The 22,267-nt window shown below is 61.0% G+C and overlaps 1 protein-coding gene across 1 annotated transcript in view; it reads left to right on the forward strand.

Moving 5' to 3' along the window:
- The window catches only part of ARNT2 (aryl hydrocarbon receptor nuclear translocator 2), a gene marked incomplete at its 3' end in the record, with an annotated part of 141,015 nt that overhangs the window by 36,177 nt on the left and 82,571 nt on the right, over positions 1 to 22,267 (forward strand). Inside the window, exons 2-5 of the mRNA XM_080808935.1 lie at positions 159 to 273; positions 6,017 to 6,064; positions 13,889 to 14,102; positions 17,862 to 18,075. Coding sequence (XP_080665061.1) covers positions 159 to 273; positions 6,017 to 6,064; positions 13,889 to 14,102; positions 17,862 to 18,075 — 591 coding nt within the window. The remainder of the gene's footprint in view (positions 1 to 158; positions 274 to 6,016; positions 6,065 to 13,888; positions 14,103 to 17,861; positions 18,076 to 22,267) is intronic.

Consider the following 22,267-nt stretch of genomic DNA (forward strand, 5'->3'; position numbering starts at 1 on the left):
CCGCTGGGGGAAGGGCTCCCCTGAGTCACATAACCAGCCCAGGCTGAGTGGCCCCAGGGCCATGGGCTCTCCTTGCGCCTGCTGCTTTGGGGACCACTGGACGAGTTTCTTGCTTGCTCCCGGCACTGATAAACCCTCTCTTCTTTGCTGTGTTCCAGAAATGGCTTCTGATATCCCTGGATCGGTGACGTTGCCTGTGGCCCCCATGGCGGCCACCGGACCCGTGAGGATGGCCGGGGCCATGCCCGCCCGGGGAGGAAAGCGGCGTTCTGGGTGAGCAAACAGCGTTTCCAGGAACGGCTTTATACCTGTTGCCCAACACTCCACCTGTCAGGGAAATGCTGTCTCTCCCCTCCCGGAGAGTAAAAGCTCAGCGGTCTGCCTGCTTGTTGAGATTTTGCAAGATCCCCAAGTATGCATGTGATTTGCCTCTACGTGTCCGCCCCAGCGGCCAGCGGGGGCCTCCTGCTTGTTTGCCTCCTGGTGGGGACGGGCTCTATGGTCCTGCTGGGCCCTGCTCAGGCCGTCTCTGGGAGCAGGGAGCTCATGGGGACCCCTGTGTGAGCACGCCAGCCGAGGGCAGCGCTGCGGACCTGAGCCCCAGCCCCCGGGGGTCACGAGGAGGCCCCATCGCTCGTGTGTCCGGGGAAGCCGGTCTCTGCCGGCTGGTGTGCGGGAACTCTCAGAACATCGGCCCCTCTGGCCCCGCAGCCGAAGGCCAGGGGTGTGCCTCATGCACTGCATTGCTGGTAAAGCCGCTGACGGTGGGACATGCCAGGACCAGAAGCCACGGGGACATTGCCCTTGGGCTGATGGACCCCAAAACCACATCTGCTCATGGTTGTGGCTCCTCTAGTTCCAGACGGAAACACCAGCCAGCTAACAAAAGTCCCTGCAGGGACAACGAGACCTATGCATTCACACCCCGCTGTCCCCCGGGCCCCTCTCCACATCGCATCCGTGTGTTTTTCAATGAACTGGAGAATAACGGTTCTCGGGAAGTAGAGCCAGCTTCTCCCCTTAGTGCCGCTTCCGACAGCCCAGGGCTCCCCAGGAGCAGGGAGCGCACTGCCCCCAGCCCCAGGCCTGCAGGGTGGGCTCCGGTGCCGGCCGGCCGTGCTCCGGACCTGCATCCCTCTGCCCAGTGTGGCTCTGCCCAGTGTGGCTCCGGAAGGGGCGGGGGACGGGCGTACGGGGAGGCCTGGAGTGGGGTGCGTACCCTCGCCGCAAGTCTGGATCGCGGGGGGAACGCTGCTGTGTGCGCTCCACGGTCTTGAGAGGAGGGTCTCAGCCTTGGGTTCGTACTGAGAGTGTGCGAAGGGCTGAGACACCGAGCTCAGTGGCCCCCGCGCCAGCTTTCCCCGGAGTCAGGGCTCCCTCCCCAGGGGCCGATGCAGCGGGCGGGGGGCTGGTGCTCGGGGCGGGCCCTCGGTACACTGAGTCGGCGCCTGGGGCCCAGCTGGGCAGATCCTCAAGTCCAGGGTCTCCCTGCAAACCCCCCCCCCCCACCGCCGTCCTGTCGGAAGCAGCTCTCCCAGCCAACGGGCGCCGAGCTGTGCGCATCTGTGCCGCTGCGGGGAGACGGGCCCTGTCGACATGTCAGCGTGCTGACGTCTCTTCACACAGTCCAGGTGTTTTAAGATTATTTTCAATGTGTGTACTCTCTCACTTCCGTTCCCGGGAGACAGAACGCCGGGGCGGGCCCACTCCTGTTTCCGGAGAGGCTGGCACAGGGAGGTGGGGGCAGGGTCTGGCACGGGCAGAGATGCTCAGGCCAACCCCTCTCGGCAGGGCGAGCAGCCCCTCTGGGCCGGTTCTGGGCCCCCATCAGGAGTTCCTGTGCTCGCTCCTCCCACCCCGCACGGTGCTGGGGGGTCTGTGCGCAGGGCTGGGCTGCTGGCCCCGGAGCCAACCCTAGCCCACGGCCAGGCCCTGACTTCCACTGGCCTACCTGGCTGATGACTGGACATGGATCAGGCTCTTTTCTGAAGACTTTGTCCCCGGCTGTCCCTTGCCTACCTGATCTCACACGCATGCGTGCTCGCACACACACACACACACGCACACACACACTCACGGCGTGCACGGGAGGTAGGGGAGGACCCCGAGTGGGCTGACACAGAGCCTGGAGGTCATCCCACCTCCAGCCACGGGAGTCAAACATCAAGAAAAGACACGAGAGATTCAACGGCAGGGACAGCAGCGGCCGACACGCTGGCCACCTGTGTAGGCACGGCGTGGGCCCTTTAAGGCAGACAGGAGGCCTGGCCCCCACTGTCCTCCTTCAGGGGAACTTCCTGCTTGCTTTTCCCTGTCACCGGGAGGGAGCTCGCAAGCCGGTTCCTTCTGCTAAACCCTAGCGACCGAGGGGCTTCTCTTCTGGGTCTAGGCGGGGAAACGTGCACTTGCGCGGGGCTGTTCGCAGGATAATTCCCAGCTGCCGTCGGACGCGGCGTGTCTGCTCCTGATTACGCCCCAGCAGCCGAAACACCTAGTTAAACGCCGTGCGAGCCTGTGGGGCGCTGGAGAGACAGAGGGCTCGGAGCGGGGGGGGGGTTGTGGGGGGGAACGGGCAAGAGGCGAGGATCTGCTTCCTGCCCCCGTCCCTAACCCGGCTGCCGGGGCTGGCCTCCCCCCCGTCCCAGTGCTTCCAGCCCCGCAGAGCTGCCCCCTGGCAGATTTGGGGGCCACTGGCCGCCTGCCTGGCCCATCCCTGTGGGTCCCTCGGGCTTGAACGTGCTCCCCCTCCCCTGATGGCCTCCCCCAGGGCGTCGGCAAGCTGAGCGCCCCGCCGGCCCCGGGACACAAGGTGAAGGTGCCGGAGTTTCAGATTCTTTGAAAAGTGACTCCACACGCTCGGGAGAGAGGAGTGGACGCGAGGCACCCTGTTCTTGTCTGTCGAGACCTCCCCGATCTCAGCACCAGGGTGTTGGGGCCCGCTTCTGGGGAAGGGGACAGTGGCGGGGGTGGGACGGGCTCTGCCCCCAAAGCCAGATGCTTGTTCTGGCTCCGCTGTGGCCGCGGGGGCCGGGCCAGTCTCGGGCAGCTCTGTTCCTGCTCCCGTGACCGCCCGTGCTGTTAGCCGGAGCCTCGGGTGGCCCAGGGCCCTCCGGTGCTGCCGCTCCGGGACCTGCCCTTTTCCTAAGAGCGTCTGATGACGGCCCTTCGATAATGCGTGATTGTTACCCAGTCCCGGTCCTGGGGACTCCCGTCGCACACTCTTGACTAGTTCCAGGTTCAGAGGTGCTTTCCTGGTGTTTTATCAACCGAGAATTCTCGCTCATTGACAGGAAAGGGAGGCAGTGCGGCTTCAGCCCATCCTTTGAAGACTCTCACAGCATCCACGTGTCGTTCCGAATTCTTCAGCGTGAACACAGTGGGACGTCGGAGTCGTAGCTGGGTTTCTCTCATTAGCCAGGTGCTTCAGGGGAATAGAGGCACGTAAGAGACATAAAACAAAGGATGATTTACTTAGAGTTTTTATAGCAGAAGAAAGAAGCCCAGCTATTACGGGCACGGTTAAAGCAGGGGATCGGCCGTGGTGATGGACGGCCATGGCAGTGTCCTGGGGGGTGACGCTCTGAGGAACCTGCGCCCCCAGGAGCGCGAGACTGGTGGGGTCAGGGGCGTCGCCCCGAGGACCTGACCAGTCGTCCGTGGACTGATGTCTCTTCGGGGCTCACGCCCACATCACGCTCTTCCGAATGACGGAATCTGATCACTGCACGTGTGTGACCTCCTATGCACGGACGGGGAGGCCCCATTTCGTGGTCTCTAAGTTTCTGTAGACAAACCCGAGCTCCCCCCGACACCAGGAAACCCTGGTTCCAGAGCAGGGCTGCCCCTTCCTTACACCCTCGGCTCCCTCCACGGAGCCACAGCTCACCTGGCCTCAGTGGGACCGTGTCCCCGCCTGTCTGGGTGATCAGGGTCCAGGGTAAAGAATACAATGGTCCTCCCGAAAACCAGGGAGACCAACCACCCTGGTTGGCCTGGGTTTTTCCCAGTTTTAGCACTGAAGGCCTGCATCCTGGGATGCTCTCACCTCCGGGAAAATCGGGATGCTTTTCACCCCGAACACCCCAAAAATCCTGCAGGATGAGGCCAAGGGGCTGACCGATACATGGCACCTTGCCAGAGCCCGGTTATCACCCTCCCGTGAACTTGTGCTGGCATCTCACGCTCACGCGAGGCTTTGCCACCTGCTAACATACGTCCTGAGGAATTTTGAAAATGCAGTTTCTTTCCCGCAACTCTGAAATGTCTGTGGCCCGGGGATTGGGTCATGTCCGTGGCCCTGGGGATTGGGTCATGTCCGTGTGCTGCTGTTCCCGCGGTGAGCACTGGGGGTCAGTGTGGCTCCACGGCTCTGTGGCCCCGGGGCATTTTTGGTGGGTCAGTGACGCTGTCACTTCTGGTAGAGGGGAAGTGGTGGCGTGGTGGCTACGTAGGCTGCGGATGGCTTCGCTCCGAGCGGGAGTCCCTGCGTTTGGTCCCCACTTGCCCACAGTGCAGGGGGGTCTCCCGCGGCCACCTGGGGGCCGTGTGTCACTGCAGGATGTGCGCGCCGTCTTTCACTCTCCTCTCCCTTCCCAACCGCGTGTCCTCCCGGCCTGCTGGGCCCCAGGGGCCGTGGTGTGTCCGTTTTCACTGCTGTCGCCTGTCCCTGCTCTCCTCTAACTTAGCCTTTGCTCTTCTGCTTCTGGAAGCCCGTGTGGCCCACGTGCCTGGAAATGAGGGACTCTAGTCCCTCCGGTCATCCCAGACAGACGGGTGCCCAGATTTGGGCCGTGGCCACCCAGCACATATGCAAAACAAAAATCAGTGAATGGTCCCATTTTAAAGAAGAAGATACTCCTTTGTCTTAAATCCAGTTCCTAAGTTCCCCGAGTTAGTGCCCAGCTGAGAGAAGATCGTGTCTCATAAGGGTCCTCTCCTGTGTGTGTGTGGGGGTGGGTGGGTGTCTGCGTGTGCATGTATGTGTGCGTGGGTGTATATGTGCACGTGTGTGTGCATACACGTGTGGGGGGTGCATGTGCACACGTGCGTGTGGGTGCATGTGCATGCACGTGTGTCTCTGTGTGTGTATGTATGTGTGGGCGTGTGTGTGTGTGTGCATGCATGTGGGCAGAGCTCTGCCTCTGCACCCTGGCCCTTCCTTGTGCCCTGGGCCTCCTGTTCGTTCCCCGAGTCACCGTTACCCACCTAGAGCCGGGGGTGGGGGTCCCGTTCCCCACGAGGCCGGCAGACCCTCATTCCTGGGCTCAGCTCTCTGTGCCGGCTGCCGGGCAGGCCAGCCTCCCTTCCGTGTGGAGCCCATGGGACTGCACATCGCCTGGCCCCTCGGGTCCACTGAGAGCGGGATGGCGATGCTGTGGCTCCGGGGCGTTCCCCCCGAGCATTCCCCTGAACATCCCAGAGAACGGGGAGATCTGTGCTGTTTCGCCTTTTGTCCTTGGAAGAAGTTCCGGGTACAGTTCCTACTAATGAATTACCCCAGCGTCTTCGGGGTAATGTTAACTGACCTCAGAGGGGACTGGTGTTTCGAGAAGGACAGTTTTGGGCTATTAGTGAAACACATACCCATCAAGACTTTTTCATTTATGTTTATACTGAGAGGCTCAGGGAAGTGGGTTCTGAGTATTGGGTGAGTTTTAATGAGCAGGCGGGTCCTTCGGGTCGCTCCGGGCCCAGATGACTGTTTCTCGGTCCCCAAGCCTTTGTTTGGGTTTGGACGTTAGGGGACAGTGGCCTGGAACGCCCCTCTCTGACTCACCCAGAGTGGCCACGTCGTCCGGCAGCACGTTAGAGCCCCGAGAGCCTCCGGTTCCCCACGAGCTTTCTGAGCCTGCTGACAGCGGAGCATCAGATAAAGGGCGAAACGCAGGTGGTGTTTCCTGAGGGCTGGGCCTGGGACTGGCCGGCCGAACGAGGCCCCCTGGGTGGGGCCAGCCCCTCGGGTCGCCCGTGAAATGTTCTGTCTGTACTGAAGCTCCTCGTGCTCTTGGCTTTTCAGGATGGACTTTGACGATGAAGACGGAGAAGGACCCAGCAAATTTTCAAGGTGAGTTTACGTTCCTTGGTCTTCAAGAGGCCAGCGGCTAGCCGTCTCTGCGGGGCGATCGCAGGGATTTCAGGGTCTTCTGTTGCTGAGGAAGCCGTTGCCTGTCATCAGAGCCCTTGCTTGCCCCTCGTCCTGTGCCTGCGGGTGATCCGGCATGGGCCATGCCCGGCCGATGTCACCGAGGGAGGACGCTTGGCCTCAAAATGTCACTAACGGGGTATTAGCTGGGTTGGCCTTTAACTGAGACAGTGACCGCCGAGCTTTATGGTGACGCAGGCTAGAGCTCAAGTCTGGGACAGACTCTCAAGGTATGGCCTCTTCTGCTGCTACGGGCGGTGCAGCCCCCGTAAGGACACGGGGTGGCCCCGTCCTGGGCACGGGCTGTAAGACTGCCCCGTGGGGGCCTCAGAGCCGTGTTGCTCACCGGCCGTGTGACAGCGTGGGAGCCGGGCTCAAGGGGCTGACCTGAGTGCAGACTGTGTCCCTGAGAGGACAGGGGGTCACGGGGTAGGTGGTGGTCTGTCCATCGGGTATGGTAAGGCAGAGACAACCCTGCAGACTGGTCCTCTTTCTCTCTTTTTTTCTGGCTTTGTTTGGTTGAAGTTAGTCGGATTTGGGAGTGTTGAGAGAGGCACGGATCACGCCATCAATCTTAGCAGAGTGCCCCTCTCTATTGGTCACTCACGGAGGGGCCTGCCTGGACATCCGTCCTCAACTCCAGGCAGTCCTAACACCGGGTTGCTGACGAACTTGAACCCCTGCCCCGGGTGATGGGTCCCTTCCTCTGCTCTCTGCACTTCACAGCTTGGAATGATGCTCTGGGTTATTTTTTCAAAGTTCTTAGAACGATGTCCCTGGGGAGCCCTGGGCCCGTGGACCCCCTGGTCTGCTCACCCCGTGGCAGTGACTGAGTACGCTCCCCCCGGGCCCCCTGGACTGGAGAGGTGTAGGCGTCCCGTTGCCTTGGCCTCCCGGAGTCACATGTCCGTAGGACCCACAGTGTGTATGTCCCCCCCAGCGCTCAGGGAGACAGCAGAGAGGACACGGTGACTGCTGTGCGGTGCTGATGACCCTGTGTTTTCTCATCAGAACAAGACATGAGTTTGGGTAACAGAAGCATGGGGTGCTGTCCCCCGGTGCCGAGAGAGCCTCAGCTTGGATGGCACCCGCTTCTTGGGAAAAGCTTCGTTCCCGAAGCAGAGCTAGCCTCGGATGAGGGCACGGGCACCCCCCTGGTCTGCTCACCTCCCACAGCCTCCCTTCCTGAGGACGGGAGGACTCTTGGTGTCTCCGTGTCAGGATCCCCCTCGAGATAACATTCTAGACCATGTTGAGCTCAGGAAATGATGACTTCTGGGGTCTCCGGACGAACAGGAGGAGAGACACAGAGGGATGTCCGCTCGACACCGAGGACCAGTGTCCGTGGTTAAGTCACTGTGCGGACACAAGGAGCTCACTGTCTGCAGGCCCCGCATTAAGAGACAATCCTTCTCCTCTGGGCCGCGGTCCGCTCAGGCCGTCAGCGCATCAGAGCGCAGACTGAGGCTTCTAAAGGCTGCGGCCTTGCCCCCTTGCGGACAAACCGGAGGGAGGACGGGACGGGTGTGCGCCGTTCGCTGCTGTTTCTGGGAGAATTTGCAGGATCCTGGGGTCACATCACCATCTCCCGGGGGGGAGTGGCCGAAGACCCGTCAGCCGGTGGGTGCACCTGAGCCCCTCAGGGTTGGGGCCACGGCACGGACCACCCCCACCCTCCCCTGGGCGAGGGGCCACAGCGGCCATGAAGGGGAGCGGCAGGGCATCTGCAGGGGTGCCCTCCCACCAGCGTGGTGCGCTACCCGTCGGGGGCAGCTTCTGCCCCCCTGCCCGTCTGCTCTTCAGCCCTGAAGAGGCCCTCCGGCTGGCCCCGTGAAGGAGGGTGGCCGAGGTGCTGGGATGGCCCCCGGCGCGGTTCGGGGCTGCGGAGGCTGAGCTGTGCCTTCCCTGCCCTGAGGCCTGCCCAGCCGACTTTCCCAGGCTTCCTCGAGGGTGGTCTGAAATTCGACCGTCCTGCCTGCCCTCAGACCTCCCGTCTCAGTTCTTCTCCGGGAAATATGGCCACAGTCACAGAGGAGGTCAGTCGTCTGTTTTCTTAGAGCGACGGCCCCCTGCTTGGATCCCAGGGATGCCCACGGCCCGCAGACGAGGGCTGGAGGACCTTCAGGTGCAGCGGGGGGACAGCGGCCCCAACGGTGGGCGCCAAGGAGAGGACAGCTGAGGGGGCTGAGCCCCAGGCCCAGCTCCAGAGCGGCCAGAGCGAAGCCAGGAGTTGGGAAGGCGTGAGGTCGATCCCGTGGGAGAGCGGGGGGCGACTGGACACTCACAGAAGGGAGCCGCCGTCGGCAGCGGCCGTTGGGCCGTCCCGTTCTCCCACCCCTTCCTCTGGAGGCAACCTCGGGGTCCACCCTGGGCTCCCCAGACCCCCGTCTCGGGCACGGTGTTAGCCTCGCCCACCCCCGACGAGGAAGGGGGACGGAGCGGAGGGGAGCGGCCGGGAGCCGTGTGCACACAGGGGACGCTGAAGCTGTCGGGGGTTTGGCGGAGGTCCGCTGGAGGGTGCGCGACCTGCCCCCTCACACCGAGCCTGCTGGCGTGCTGGTGCCGGTCCCCTGCACTGTGCGGCGTCTGCTGGTGCAGCCCATGGGCCGCAGGGACGAGGGCCCCGAGGCTGGTAGAGACGGGGGGGCCTGCGTGTCTCGGGAGGGGCGTCTTGGCCAGAGAGGCCAGGAGGAGCAGGGGTGCAGAGCGACCTTTCTCCTAGGCTGAGTCTGGGGAGGGCAGCCTGACCTCATGGGCGCCTCGAGGAGTCCCCGTTGCCCAGTCATGGTCCCCCACGGCGGAGGGTGACAGGCTCTCCGTCTCCAGGAAAACCCATCACACAGCGCAAAGCCTTTCTCCAAAGAGGAGTTTCTCTGGCCTCTGGGAGTGGGGCAGACCCTCTGGGGAGGCCAGCCCCGAGACCCTCTGGCTCTGGCCCGGGATGGGTGCCCCAGCCCACCTGGGGGGTGGTGAGCACCCATCCCACCCAGCAAGACCGAGAGCCCCCCTGGAGGAGAGGTCCAGCCCCCTCCTCTGTGGTTCAGACCATCTTCCTCCTTCGTGGCCCGCCCCCCGGCAGCCCGTCTTCGGATGAGTCCGGGGTTTCTTCCTGCGCCCGCTGCTGCGCTCCGCTGCCGCCCGTGGGGAGGGGCGTGAGTATTGTCGTCCCGGTGGGACGGACAGCTGACCTCCGTGCTGTCACCACCGGTCAGAGCCGCATGCCGTGTCCTTCGTGTGACTTACATATACGTGTGTATGCGTGTGTGTGCGGTTCGTTAAAAGAAAGGAACAGAAATGTACTTGTAACGTTTCCGTTAGACACATATTTGTAACGTGAGCTTTACGACTTAGAACAACCGAGTGCTCACTGCCGTCATTCTTGTCGACCCCATTTTTGCTGTATTTGGGCTCGTTCTGTACCCTTTCTCCAAACATCCAAACGACCTCGCAGGCGCTCTTGAGGCTGTGGCTGTGATGCCACGGGCGTGGGGTGACCAGTAAGCTCGGAGCCAAAACCCTGGCGGTGTCACAGGGCTCTCTCACCCTTCGGGAGTGGGTCTACGTGACCTTCCTGAGGTCCCACGGTCGGGTGGCCTCTCGTCCGGGACGCCTGCAGCACCCGGCTCCGCCTGCCGGAGTTTCGGTTACGTCTGCGGAGTGTAGCCAGCGACCCTAACGTCATCCAGAGGGGGGAGTTGTGACGGGCAGCCGCCCCCGGGCACGGCCTCCTGTGTTTCATCCCACCTACTCTGATCTCTGATACTTCCCGCTTGACTCTGTGTGGTTTGGACGCTGGCGCGCGCTTTCTCCACTTCGGGGGTGTGATGGTATTTTGGTTTGAACCCTTCCGTGTGGATTTACCACCTGTTCCCTTGGCAGGTGTGGTGATTACAGCCCCGCGGACGGGGGAAGACATTTGCGTGGCGGGCGTGTCCTGCCGGGATCTCTCCTGGCCGATGGAGCGGAATTCTCAGACTGTGCTGAGAAGCTTCTAGACTTAGCTGAGGAAGCTGGCTAGTTTGTTCCTAGGTCGGAAGATGCCCAAAGTCCTTCTGAGGCGGGGAGGACAGCCAGGAAGCAGCAAGGGTTGTCCTCTGTCATCTGACCTGCCGCCACATGTGGGACACGTGCATTGGCCACGGGAGCTCTCTTGACAGCAAGGAGGGATTCAGCGGACCCGAGAGGAACGTTCCCAGACTTTCTAGACTCCTCTGTGCCCCAGCATCTTTGGGTCTCATGAGCCGGAAGGTGTTGCCGACAAGCTGGGTTGACCCTGGAAGAGGGCGGCCCACGAGCAACCAGAAGGGCAGGGGTGTGGTTGGGACGCCCGGTTTCCGTAGGTCGGGGCTGGGATTAGGGTCAAGATGCTTCGGACGGAAATCTGTGTCCGGTGGAGCCCGCCGTCTCTCCGGAGCGATGTCTGGTGCTCGTGTGACTGAGGCGGTTGCGATGCCCTTCTCCCCTCGTCCAGCTGCCCGCTCCTCCGCCTCCGTCCTGCAGAGACGAAGCTTGACTTGCAGGGAGAGTGTCCGGATAGCAGCAGGCTTGGTCAGGGTGGAAGTCCTCTCCGGGGTCATCAGTGGTGCTGAGCTGTGTCTCTCTGGGAGCGGCTCGGCATTTCCGTCCCCCGTGATGCGGCAACTGCTCCTCTCAGGCAGGGGCGTTCTGGCTCCGGATCCAGGACCAGGGAGCAGGGTGGTGAGGAGCCTGGTCTGGTCCCGCTAAGTGACCTCTGAGCCTCAGGCCCCCCTTCCACAGAGCGTGGTTGCAGGGGGTCAGAGGCGGGGATCGCTGAGGCCGCTCAGCTGGGAGCAGCTGTAGAAACACGGAGGGGGCGTGTCCCGCGGGGGGGCAGGGGTGATCAGAGGCTGGGCTTGGCCCCTCTGGAGGAATGAGGCTTTCTCCGCCTCCCTCTCTGTGTTGCACAGGAACCTTACCTTCAGCCTAGCGTACGGGTGCCTCCCAGCCACCTTGCAGAAAACTGCCTAGCGTGGAGCTCGGGGGACAGGGCGCCTGCCGGCTGCCCGGGGAGGGCCCTCCTTTGCCCCTTCCGGAGAAGCCTTGGGAGCCGGGGAAACACCCACCTGGATACGGCTCTATGGGTCCTCCCAGGGCCCGTGGCCAGCCTCGTTGTGGGGCTGCACAGAATGGCTTTCCTCGGGTCTTCTCGGCTCTCCTGACATCCCGCCCTGCTGCCCGGGGAGGGCTGGCCGGGACGGGAAGGGTGTTCCCTGAAAGCCCAGCAGGATAGAACTCCCCTCCTGCTATCGGGGAGGAGGAGGCACGATCGCCTCCTCAGGAGAGCCTCTGGGCAGGAGGTCGGAGGGGTGGGCGGGCTGCACCCTGCATCGTGACCGCCATCCCCGAGTGGCCAGGCTTCCTGCCCTGTGCCATACCCCCTTCCACAGCCTCGGGCCGCGTTTTCTGCACAGTCTCCTGCTTGTCTGCAGGCTGGCCTGGGGGGGTGGGGGGCGCCCCAGGCAAGTTCAGCAAGCCTTTCCCGGAGTCCCAGGGCCAGTGCCCCATGCCTCCCGTGACGGGTGCATGGTGCAGGGTCCAGGGGAGGGATGGTGAGGAAGGCCAGGTCTGGGTGGGCTCCTGCGGCTTCTTTACCTGCTTTGGAATGGCGGAGAGGAGGGAGAGGATCTTCCCTGTATCTTCCAGGGAACGACTCGGAGTTTGATGCAGCACATGGGACTCCCCTGACCAAGTGGTTACCTCTCTTCTCCCCATGGTAACCAAGCCCTGTCCAATTACCCAAGAGCCATTTCTCCTAAATAATGGGCATCCTTCCCTGCCCTGGGGTCTGCCCTGAGGAGCGGGTGCTGCCACGGGGCATTTGCACTGGTCCCACTGCTCAGCTCTCAGCTCGTGGGTTCTCCCAGCTTTCCCTCTGGGCTCAGGCAGCCCCCCGACTTCTCATGCTCCCTGTTCCTCACTGCTTTCCGGGTTGAGCCTGCCCCGCACCCGGCCTGCCTGCACCTTTCTGATCCCGTTGGTCTCCTCCCACACTACACTTCCTGGTCTCGGCCCACCCCTCCGGCCCTGTGGCCCCCTGGGCCACCGCCTCTGTCCTTTCTCCTCCTGCCCCATGGTTTTTATGTTCCACATACTTTCACAGGGTTTAACTCTATCCTGGCTTCATTTCTAGACTGTGCAAGGCAATTCCTCTCCCTCCTAGTTAACCCCCCGGCTGCTGGAGGAGGGGCATGAGTGATCCTTGTCTCCTCTCGTCCCCTCGCCTGCAGTGCCCGGCTCACTGCTCCTGGGGTGGAGAGGGTGGAAAGTGCCCACCGGGCTGGTCAGCTCGTACCAGTGCCATGAGCTCCGCTGTGGGCCTGCCTTCCCCTGCTGGCGCAGGCAGCGGCCCTCAGTGTGTGCGGCTGGCGCACGGCTGGCGCGTGGTTGTGCCCAATGGCCGGTGTATTGCCCGGTTGGGAGGGTGGGTGTTCAGCCCACTTGGTAGACACGGGGTGGGCAGGCAGCCTCATCCACCCTGTGCTGTCCGTGTCCCTCTCCTGCTCGGAGCCCCAGTGAGACCCTAAGTCCTCCTGCAGACATCTCATGTCTTTCTAGACCATTCTTTAAACCCAGGTAACAGATTGTGCCGGGGTGTGGAGCTGAGTTGGCACCTACTCTTTCATCCTAAAAGTAGTGATAGCAAGATGCAAACATTCCACCGTCCTCTCTACTAGTCTTCTGTCGTAACCCACCACAGAGATTGACTTCAGTAATCCTTCACTGCCTTTTAATGATTAATTGGCTGTGGGCCGGTTAATGAGCCAGGGGAGAGCCTGTCCTAGGCCGTAGAAGATGTGCGGGGCCCAGAGCAAAGTTTTGTCTGATGGAAGGATGGCGGGGCCCCGCGGTGCTTCTCACACTGGGGCCAAAGGAAAGCACACATCCCCGCGGGGGTAGCTCCCCCTGTGTGCAGGTCCGAGCGCGCCCACCACGTGTGGGTCCAGGTGCGCAGGGCCTGGTGTGCAGATCAGGTGTGCGGATCCCGGTGCGTGGATCCTGGCGCGTGGATCGGGTGTGCAGGTCACGGTGTGCAAATCGAGTGTGCGGATCCCGGCGCGTGGGTCCCGGCGTGCGGATTGGGTGTGTGGATCCTGATGCATGGATCCTGGCGCGTGGATCTGGGGTGCGGATCCCGGCGCGTGGGTCCCGGCGCGTGGGTCCCGGCGCGTGGATCGGGGGTGCGGATCCTGATGCGTTGATCCTGGCGCGTGGATCAGGTGTGCAGGTCAAAGTGTGTGAATCGGGTGTGTCGATCCTGGTGCGCGGGTCCCGGCGTGCGGGTTGGGTGTGCGGATCCCAGTGCACGGGTCCCGGCGTGCGGATCGCAGTGTGCAGGTCCTGGTGCGTGGACCGCTGCGTGCGGATCCCGGTGCGCGGATGGAGCGCGGGCCGCCTCACCTCCCGCGGCCGAAGGATAACGCCAGAATACTGTGTGCTTAGAGAGCGTACTTGGGTGCTTGGGAACGAAGGGCAGGTTCGGGACACACTCCGAGGGGAGACGGAGGTCCCCGTGGCGGCCTGTGCACCCCCCTCCCCCCATGCAGGGACACGGGCCGCCCGGACCCCGAGCGCCGCCGCGAGCATGCCAGGCGCCAGCCCCTGGGCGCGCGTGGCTCCTGGTCACTTGGCGCTCGCGGATGTGCCCCGTTTTGTCCCGCTGGCGGTGACCCCTGCTCTGACGCGTCTCTTTCCCCGCCCCTGCCCTGTTCTTATGCTTTCGGGAAGAGAGAACCACAGCGAGATCGAGAGGCGGCGGCGGAACAAGATGACGCAGTACATCACGGAGCTGTCGGACATGGTGCCCACGTGCAGCGCGCTGGCCCGCAAGCCGGACAAACTCACCATCCTCCGCATGGCCGTGTCGCACATGAAGTCCATGAGGGGCACCGGCAACAAGTCCACGGACGGCGCCTACAAGCCCTCCTTCCTGACGGAGCAGGTACCGCAGTCCCGACACCGTCCGGGGCGGGGACAGAGTAGCTGTCCCCGGGGAGAGACGCTGCGCGGGGGACCGAGATCAGATTTTATTTGCTTTCTTCAGGGCGGTGCTTGTGTGACCTCTGTGTCTTTGGCTTTTATGTTTCCCCTAAACCCTCATGAGGCTTCGCTGGAAACGTCCGTTGGGCGCGGGGCGGGCGCTGCGCTGGTCCGGAGCTCGCTGGTGCTGCTGGGCGGTGGTGCTGCTGGGCGGTGGTGCAGCTGGGCGGTGGTGCTGCTGGGCACTGGTGCGGCTGCCAGGCCGGCGGACAGTCGTGGTGACCCATGTGACAGGATCCGCGTGGCGGGCGCTCCGTGGGCCTGTCCTCCGAGCTGGGCCGGGGTCCTGTGTCTCTGCGTTTTCGCGTGTGCTTCTCGTTCTAGCCAAGTGAGAAGCCGCTAGTATTGGTTCCTGCTGTGTAGACGAGGGCAGCAGCTTAGAAGGGGTCTGCCGGTGGCCCCAAGCGTGTCCACCGACGGCTCAGGTAGCCTGGGCCCCGGGCCATCCTTCTCACAGCTGGACAGGCCTTGAGGACTTGGGGAGAGCAGAGGTGTTAGCATGGCTTGGGTGGGGGGGGGGTCGCATGTTACAGACGTTATAAACCACCGTGTGAACCCAGGGCCTGGGCTCTATTCTCTGCCCTTACGGGCGCCGCAGGGAGGGCAGACCCACAGACGCTGTTAGCCTCGCTTGGCGCATCTTTGAAGCGAACAGGAGCTTTGGGCCTCCCCATCCCACCCCCCACCCCGAGGGCTTTTACAGGATCAACGGGTCAATGGAAGGGTCTAGAGGGCCTTGGTGTGTGGTGGTGGGCGTGGGACTGGCCGCCAGGCGGTCGTGGGACAATGTGCTTGGGGTGCAGGAGCCGGGGGAGCCCCACGTGAGGGAGGATATCCCATTCCTGGGGTTCCCCAGCATCACTGGGTTCTGAGGGGCCCCAGAGTGCACTTGGAGAGATGAAGAGCTCATGCACCCCTTGACATGAGGGGGACGTGAGGGCAGGGCCTGGGAGGCAGGAGCGAAAGGCGAGTCTGGAGACAGACCGTCTGCTCCTGCTGGGCTGAGACCTGTTCGAGTTGGGGGCGTGAGGTTCAGAGAAAGGACATGGAAAAGGAACCGACACAGGTGACCGCCTACCCTGCGGCAGAGGCGTCCTTTTCTGCCATCCTGGGGGCCCAGGGGTGCCTCCCCTCACAGGGGTGAGGGTGTGTGGCTGTGCCATGACCATGACCGGGAGGACGGGGAGCCTGGCGCCCAGCCCTGTGTCCTCCTCGGCGGACGCAGGGGCCGCTCTCACCTCCTGTGATGGTGGGGCTCCCTCTGGGTGTCTCCATGGGGGGCAGAAACGTGTTACGCGCCCCCTAGTCGCTGGGGTAAGAACAAACTTTTTTTTTTTAACTTTTTTTTTTTTTTTTTCAGTAGAACAAACCTTTTTATCTGCATTTGATTCACAAAAATGTTGCCAGGTCCATGTTTGAAATGACTCTCCCGGTGTCCGTGACCGAGCATTCGGCAGCGAGGAGAGCAGGCGGCCATGCGGATCCGCACGTCCGGCCCCTACTTCTCCCTTGGTCCCTGGGCACGTGGTTGGTGTGAACGCAGCTGCATCTATTAAGCACCACCTGTGTGCCAAGCCCTTACCAAGCCTCCACACATAAGACTTCATTTATTTTTATTTTTTTAGTTTAATTTAAATTCAGTTAGTTAACATACAGTGTATTGTTAGTTTCAGAGCTAGAGGTGAGGGATTCATCACTCGCGTGTAACACCCAGTGCTCATTCCCTCTCGTGCCCCCTCCATGCCCAACCCCCGGTTACCCCAGCCCCCACCAAACTCCCTTCCAGCAACCCTCAGTGTGTTTCCTAGAGTTAAGAGTCCCGTATGGTTTGTCTCCCTCTCCGATTTCATCTTGTTTTGTTTTTTCCTCTCTTCCCCTATGATCTTTGTTTTGTTTCTTAAATTCCCCATGTAAGTGAAATCATGTGATAGTTGACAAGACCTCATTTAACCTCTCAAACTCCCACTGAGAAGAACCGTGGGAAGAAAGGGAAGCTGAGGACGGTAACGTACCCAGAGGTGCACGGCTCAGAGCCGTGGCTGGGGCCTCTTCTCCTCCAGAGCCCACGCTCGCGAGCCTTCCTGTCGGTTGAATCGGAGAGCGGAGGCTGGGGACCTCGATGGCCCGTGACAGGCTCCCGGGAGACACATCTGGTGGGGGGGGGCAGGCAGCGTAGACAGGGGGGCCGTGATGAAGGTGAGGCTCCGTCCCGAAACCTTCCCACAGCCGTCAGCCTCGGCCCCTGGCCTCAGCACTCGCGGCTTTCCCGGACCTCCTGCTCTGTGTTGTGGTCCCTCCTGTTGGAAACGTCCGTCTTCCGATCCTGAAGAGAAAACTGCTGACCCGTTCGCTGAGCTAAGTGAGTGGGTCAGCAGAAGTGCAAAGCAAGAGAAATGAACAAAATAAACTTTTCCCCAGAAGATGCTGTATAGTCTCCTTCGGCCCTAGGTTCCCAGGCAGACGGTGTGAGGATTCTGACCCAGCCGAGGGCTCAGGGCTTCCCGGATTCTGCTCACCAGCAGACCCCCGTTTTCTGGGCTTTGGGTCCTTGGAGCGCCCTCAGCCGGGCCCGTGGCGTCAGAGTCCCACCTTCGGCGTCTGTGTGGGGTTTCCGTGAGGCTTCTGTATCGGGCGACACCTGAACGAAGGGTTCCCGGCAAGAAGTGCTTGCCGACGGCTGACCTTTGCTCTTCGGAAGGGCATCAGTTATCGGCGTCTGGGGTGTTTGGAGGCACCCCTGAGGGCACAGGGGCATGTGGGGGAATTAGCTTCTCAGGCCCTGGAGGACGGAGCCACGGCGTTGAGCTTAACACGAGAATGACACGGTGGGCGGCCACGCGTGCGCTGCCTCCAGGCAAAGAAAAGACTTCTTTTAGCAAAGTTGACTTGGCGCCATTCATGCCCCTCCGGGGACGATGGCAGGGCGTCCTGCTGCCCACCCAGCAATGCCAAGCAGCTCCTCCCTGCCTGTACTGACAGTCGCGAGCCTGGTGAGTCCGCGTGACCTCCGGGCTGGTGCTGCTAAACTCTCTCCTCACTGTAGGAGATACGGACAATGGGGGGTGCCGGGCCGTCCCCCAGCATTGCTCTGAGAGCCTGTGCAGGAGTTCTGGAAGTTTGACAGATGTGCCAATGTAAGGAGAGACCCTTGTACCCACTGCCGGCATTCAGCCGGGAGGGCAGGAGGAGCGGGGCGGGAGTGCACCCCCAGCGTGGGAGCAGTGGCTGGGAGACTGTCCTCCCCGCTCTCCGCTCTCTCTTCCCCTCCCTTCCTTCCAGCAGCACCTTTTGTACCGAGCACTGTGTGCTGGGTCCCTCTCGTGCCCCAGGGACGTGGCTGCAGTTTCACACCTCTGGCCTCCCGACACAGTCTGGTGATCGCTCCTTGCTTTCCATCAGCTCCCTGGGCTGGAAGTTTCCTCTCTCTCCAAGAGAGGGCTGGTTAAATCAGGGCCAGCCGTGTTTGCAGTAGCTGTATCTTAGAGCTGGGACAAGCTGTGTGTCTTTTTAAGCTTATTTTTCAGTTATAAAAAGGAATCAAAGTTTCTAAAACTAGTTGCGTATCACAACGAGGGAGCAAAAGTGGAAGGTTGCTGAAGTGCAAATTTAATTAGACGGGGGTCGTCCGCGCTCAGTCCTCCTCTCGATCTTTTCTTCCCAGGAACTGAAGCACCTCATTCTCGAAGCAGCAGACGGCTTTCTGTTCGTGGTGGCGGCCGAGACCGGACGGGTGATTTACGTGTCTGACTCCGTCACCCCTGTGCTGAACCAGCCCCAGTCAGAGTGGTTTGGGAGCACCCTGTACGAACAGGTGCACCCTGACGACGTGGACAAGCTCCGAGAGCAGCTGTGCACCTCAGAGACCTCCATGACAGGTCGGTGTGGCTCCCCCCACGAGGCCGTTTGACCTTGGAGACAAATGTCTTTCAGTAAACAGATCATATTTGGATGTCAATTGTACTTGCCTTTGACTTGGTTGGTGCAATGGCTTCATTTACCCCATAACATTTTTTAAAAGTCATTTTTATTACATGAATTTTTAAAATTCATTTTTTTCTGTATTTTACCTGCAGTTAGGAGATGTGGTCACTAGGAGGCGATATCGGTACGTTGGCCAGAACCACGTAGTCTGTAATGAGGTTTATGCCTCAAGTGTTTAATTACGTGTGATCATGATCAGGGCGTTTATTACTTAAGCTTCAGCTCCCTACCAGGAAGTTCATTACTGCACCATTTAAATAAAGTCAGTTCTGCTATAATGCAACGTGCACGTTCCTGGAAGTAACTGCAGTATGCAGACTCATGAGATAAAAACCATTGTGGGGAAGACGCGTGTTAGGACCACCCAGTCAAGAGAGATCCCTGACAGTTAAAAACAAGAGTAGGATCCTAGACGGGACCTTGAGGCTGGTGTGACACTTGCTTGTGGAGGGGAGTCTTGGAAGGGTTGCCTTGGTGTGTTTGTGTGGTGGTACGAGGACGGTGCTGGGAAGTGGGAGGTCAGAAGAGAGCCGGGACAGCGGGCACAGATGGGGGCTCAGAACACACGCCGGCCTGGGGGAGCATCTCCGCGCCCAGGCGGTTCCGTTCGGCCCCGTGTGCTTCTCTGTGTTCATCTTCCCTGTGAACAAACTCATTCCCAAGCAGACACAAAATTCACATTCGACTCAGATCGTTCTCCCATAGCCAGCACGGGAGCACCTTCGCATTTTCCGCACGACCGTTGCGGTAGCGCTGACTGTGCTGTGATGTTCGCGTTCCGCGGTGTCGGGGTACATCTGGGCCGTCCGGTCCCCGCCGTGGTGGGAGCAGCCGGGCCTGCGTTCTCTGTGTCAGCCCACGAGCCTCGCTGCCCAGGCAGGCATTCGGCCGAAGCCTGGGGCACGAGAGTCCGCGCTGGGCTGATTACATCAGTCCTCCCGGGCTGTCAGAGAAAAACGCCTCGGAAGGTGGCCTCATCGGCAGAAATGTATTTTCTCACCGTTCCGGACTCTAGAAGCATCTGATGTCGGCAGGTTTGGTTTTTGCTGAGCCTCTCCCTTTGCCTCGTCGACGGCGCCTGCTCGCCGCGTCCTCACGGGTCTGCTTGGTGGCCGTGCCCCGCCCCCCGCCACATCTCTTCTCCGATAAGGACACCAGTCCTAGATGACGCCCCGCTCTCAGGGCTTCATTTAATGGGAATCACCTCCTTAAAGGCCCCGTGTCCAGATGCAGTCGCGTCCCGAGCTTCTGGGGCTTAGGGCTTCAATGTACTGACCGAGGCCCCAGTCCAGCCCACGGCACTGCTGCTAAGACCGAGTGCATGTTTTCCGCAGTGACAGAATACAGCTGTTTCTGGACGACAGTAGTGGTGTTCTCGGTGTGTCTGTGCCCTATGAGAGGAGGGGAGGGGAGGGTTCGGGTGTGAGGCCGGCCTCTGTGCTGTGCTCCCCTCCACGTCTCTGTAACCGTGTCCCCCGGCCCGGCATGGAGCACCACGCGTGGGTCAAACAATGACGGTACGACAGACTCAGACGCGCTCTGCTGTCCCAGCCTGGAGCCCAGTTAGAGAGTTCCACGTAGAAATTCTAAGGAAGACACCTGACAAAGTTAAGCCTTCCAGAGGGATATGAAAAGGAAAATAAATCAGCCGGGAACTGTTGACAGCTGAAATCACCTTCTCCGGAAAGAGCCGCCTTTCCCTACTTTCCTTAGACTTCTGCGTCTGACCACAGGATGTGGCTTTTTGAAACCCAGTCAGGAGCCCGGGCTGGGGCAGATGCAGGGTGGGGGGAGGCGATGGTCATGGGGAGGTCAGGCTCTGGCCATGGGTTTAGCGAGCTGACTCACCAGAGCTCAGTGGACCCTGTGTCCCTGGGCAACTTTAATGACAGAGTTTAAAGGGGCAGCGTGAACCCCATTTGGACAGAGTATCCTTGGGGTGGGCCCTGGACGGTGGCCCCAGCTGCCTGAGCGGGGGCGGTGCAGGCATTCCTCCGGAAAGACAGAAGACCTGGTACTCGGTGGCCAGCGAGGCCTCTGAGCCTCCGTCTGCTTGAGGTCCTCTCACGAGGAGCCGGGCCGGCTAGGGAGGGGGTCCTGTGCTCAGGGGAGAAGGGGGGACTGGCTCTCCCAGGGCTGGAGAGACGTGATGTGACTCCCAGCACTGCAACCTAAAAGCTCGTAGACCTGGTGGGGAGCTTGGAAGAGCTCAGTGCGGTGGATGGGCTGGGGGTTTTGCGGGCTCTCAGGACACGGGACAGGGACAGGCTCTGGGACCGGCCAACACGTAGCTATCCTAAAACTCAGAATAACAAACCTCGGGGATGACTTGATGCTTTTGGTCGTTGGATGGGAGTCTCAAGCCCTCCTGTCCCTTCACTGCAGGCCTGGCAAGCAGGGCCATGCTCCCCTCCCCCGGTGGGGTCAGGGCGGGAGCGTGTCGGGCAGGGTCCAGGCCTCGTCCGTGGGAATGGCAGGTGGCTTGGGCTGGCTAGTGGGGCATTGAGTGGGCTCTGTGGGAGAGGGCAAGTCGCCTCGTGACAGCACTGGGCCCACAGACTCCCACGCCGGCTCCCCTGGGCCAGGGCCCCCAGGGAGGGGTGCTTGTGCAGAGTCACAGGGATGGTGGCAGGGTCACCTGTCCTCCCTGCAGAGGTGGTGATGACTTCTCGTGGGGGACATCTTGCAGTAGCGTGGGCTAGGTCTGTCTGTCGGGGTTCAGCCAGGAGGGGAGAAGGTGGCGTCCTCACCCACAGCAACGTTGCTGGCAGAGAAGGAGCTGGGCAGGCTCCATCCTGGGTCTCTCCCTGACCCTCCTTCCCCTCTCTCCGCCCAGGAAATCCCTAGCTCCCCTTCGCCACTCTTGCCCATGGCCCCCATGTAGAATTCAGTGCACTGATTCAAGAAATGGGGGGAGCTGGGGGAGAAGCCGGAGCGCAGGCGGTGGTGGCCTTGAGTGCGGGCTCTGCTGGGGGGCGGGGGTGGTCGTGTGTCCAAGCACCTTCTCCCGGATGTGAGGGGCGGTGCTGGTGGCCGGCAGTTCGGGGGCCAGGGGGCAGCAGTATTAGGTAAGGTGTCTTTACACAGAAACACACCTAAGACACGGTTCTGTACCCACGGGGGTAACCCTCAGGCTGTGTCCAGAGGCCGGCAGGAGCCGGTTTCCCCGGGAGCAGCGGCTCTGTGTTTGCTGACTTGGTGTCTGCCGTGACGATAAAACGTAACCACAGTAGATGACAAGAATCTTTTCCTCCGTGTCCGGGCTAGCTCTGTGGTTTAAGGCATGCTGACGTACAAAACCTTGCACATATTCAGGGCATAGATCTCGACGAGTGTGCATACACGCATGCACCCACGACACCATCACCATCATCAAGGGACTGAGCATGTCTGCACCTCCAGAAATTTCCTTGTGTCTTTTTATGGCTTTTTTCTTTTCTTCTCTATTTCTTTCTTGTTTTTGTGGTAAGAACACTGGTCGGGGGGCACCTGGGTGGCTCAGTGGGTTAAGCCTCTGCCTTTGGCTCAGGTCATGATCTCAGGGTCCTGGGATCGAGCCCCGCATCAGAATCTCTGCTCAACGGGGAGCCTGCTTCCCCCCCTCTCTCTGCCTGCCTCTCTGCCTACTGTGATCTCTCTCTCTGTCAAATAAATTTAAAAAAATAAATTAATTAAAAAAAAAAAAAGAACACTGGTCGGGAGCTCTGTCCTCCTATCATGTTTCAAAGCAGGCATTCCTGCCCCGTTAGCGACAGACACAGTGTTACCAGTAGACTCGAGAATGCATCCACCTGGCGTGATTGCGACTGTGTGACCCTTCGGCGCCAAGGCCCATCATCTGTCCCCGGCCTCTGGAAACCGCCCTTCTCTTCTCTGCTTCTGCGGCGGCTACTTTAGCTGTCTCCGGAAGGGAATTGTACAGTAGTTCTCCTGTGACAGCCTCACATCAGGTAGCATAAGGGCCTCCAAGTTCATCCATGCTGTCACAAATGAGATTTCTTCCTTTCCAAGGCTGCGTAATACCACTGTATGCGTGTTCCTCCTGTTCCGTCCCCATCTGTCCGTGGGCATCGGGCTTGTTTCTGT

This window comes from Martes martes (assembly GCF_963455335.1).
Source record: "Martes martes genome assembly, chromosome: 7".
In the NCBI taxonomy this organism is placed as follows: Eukaryota; Metazoa; Chordata; class Mammalia; order Carnivora; family Mustelidae; genus Martes; species Martes martes.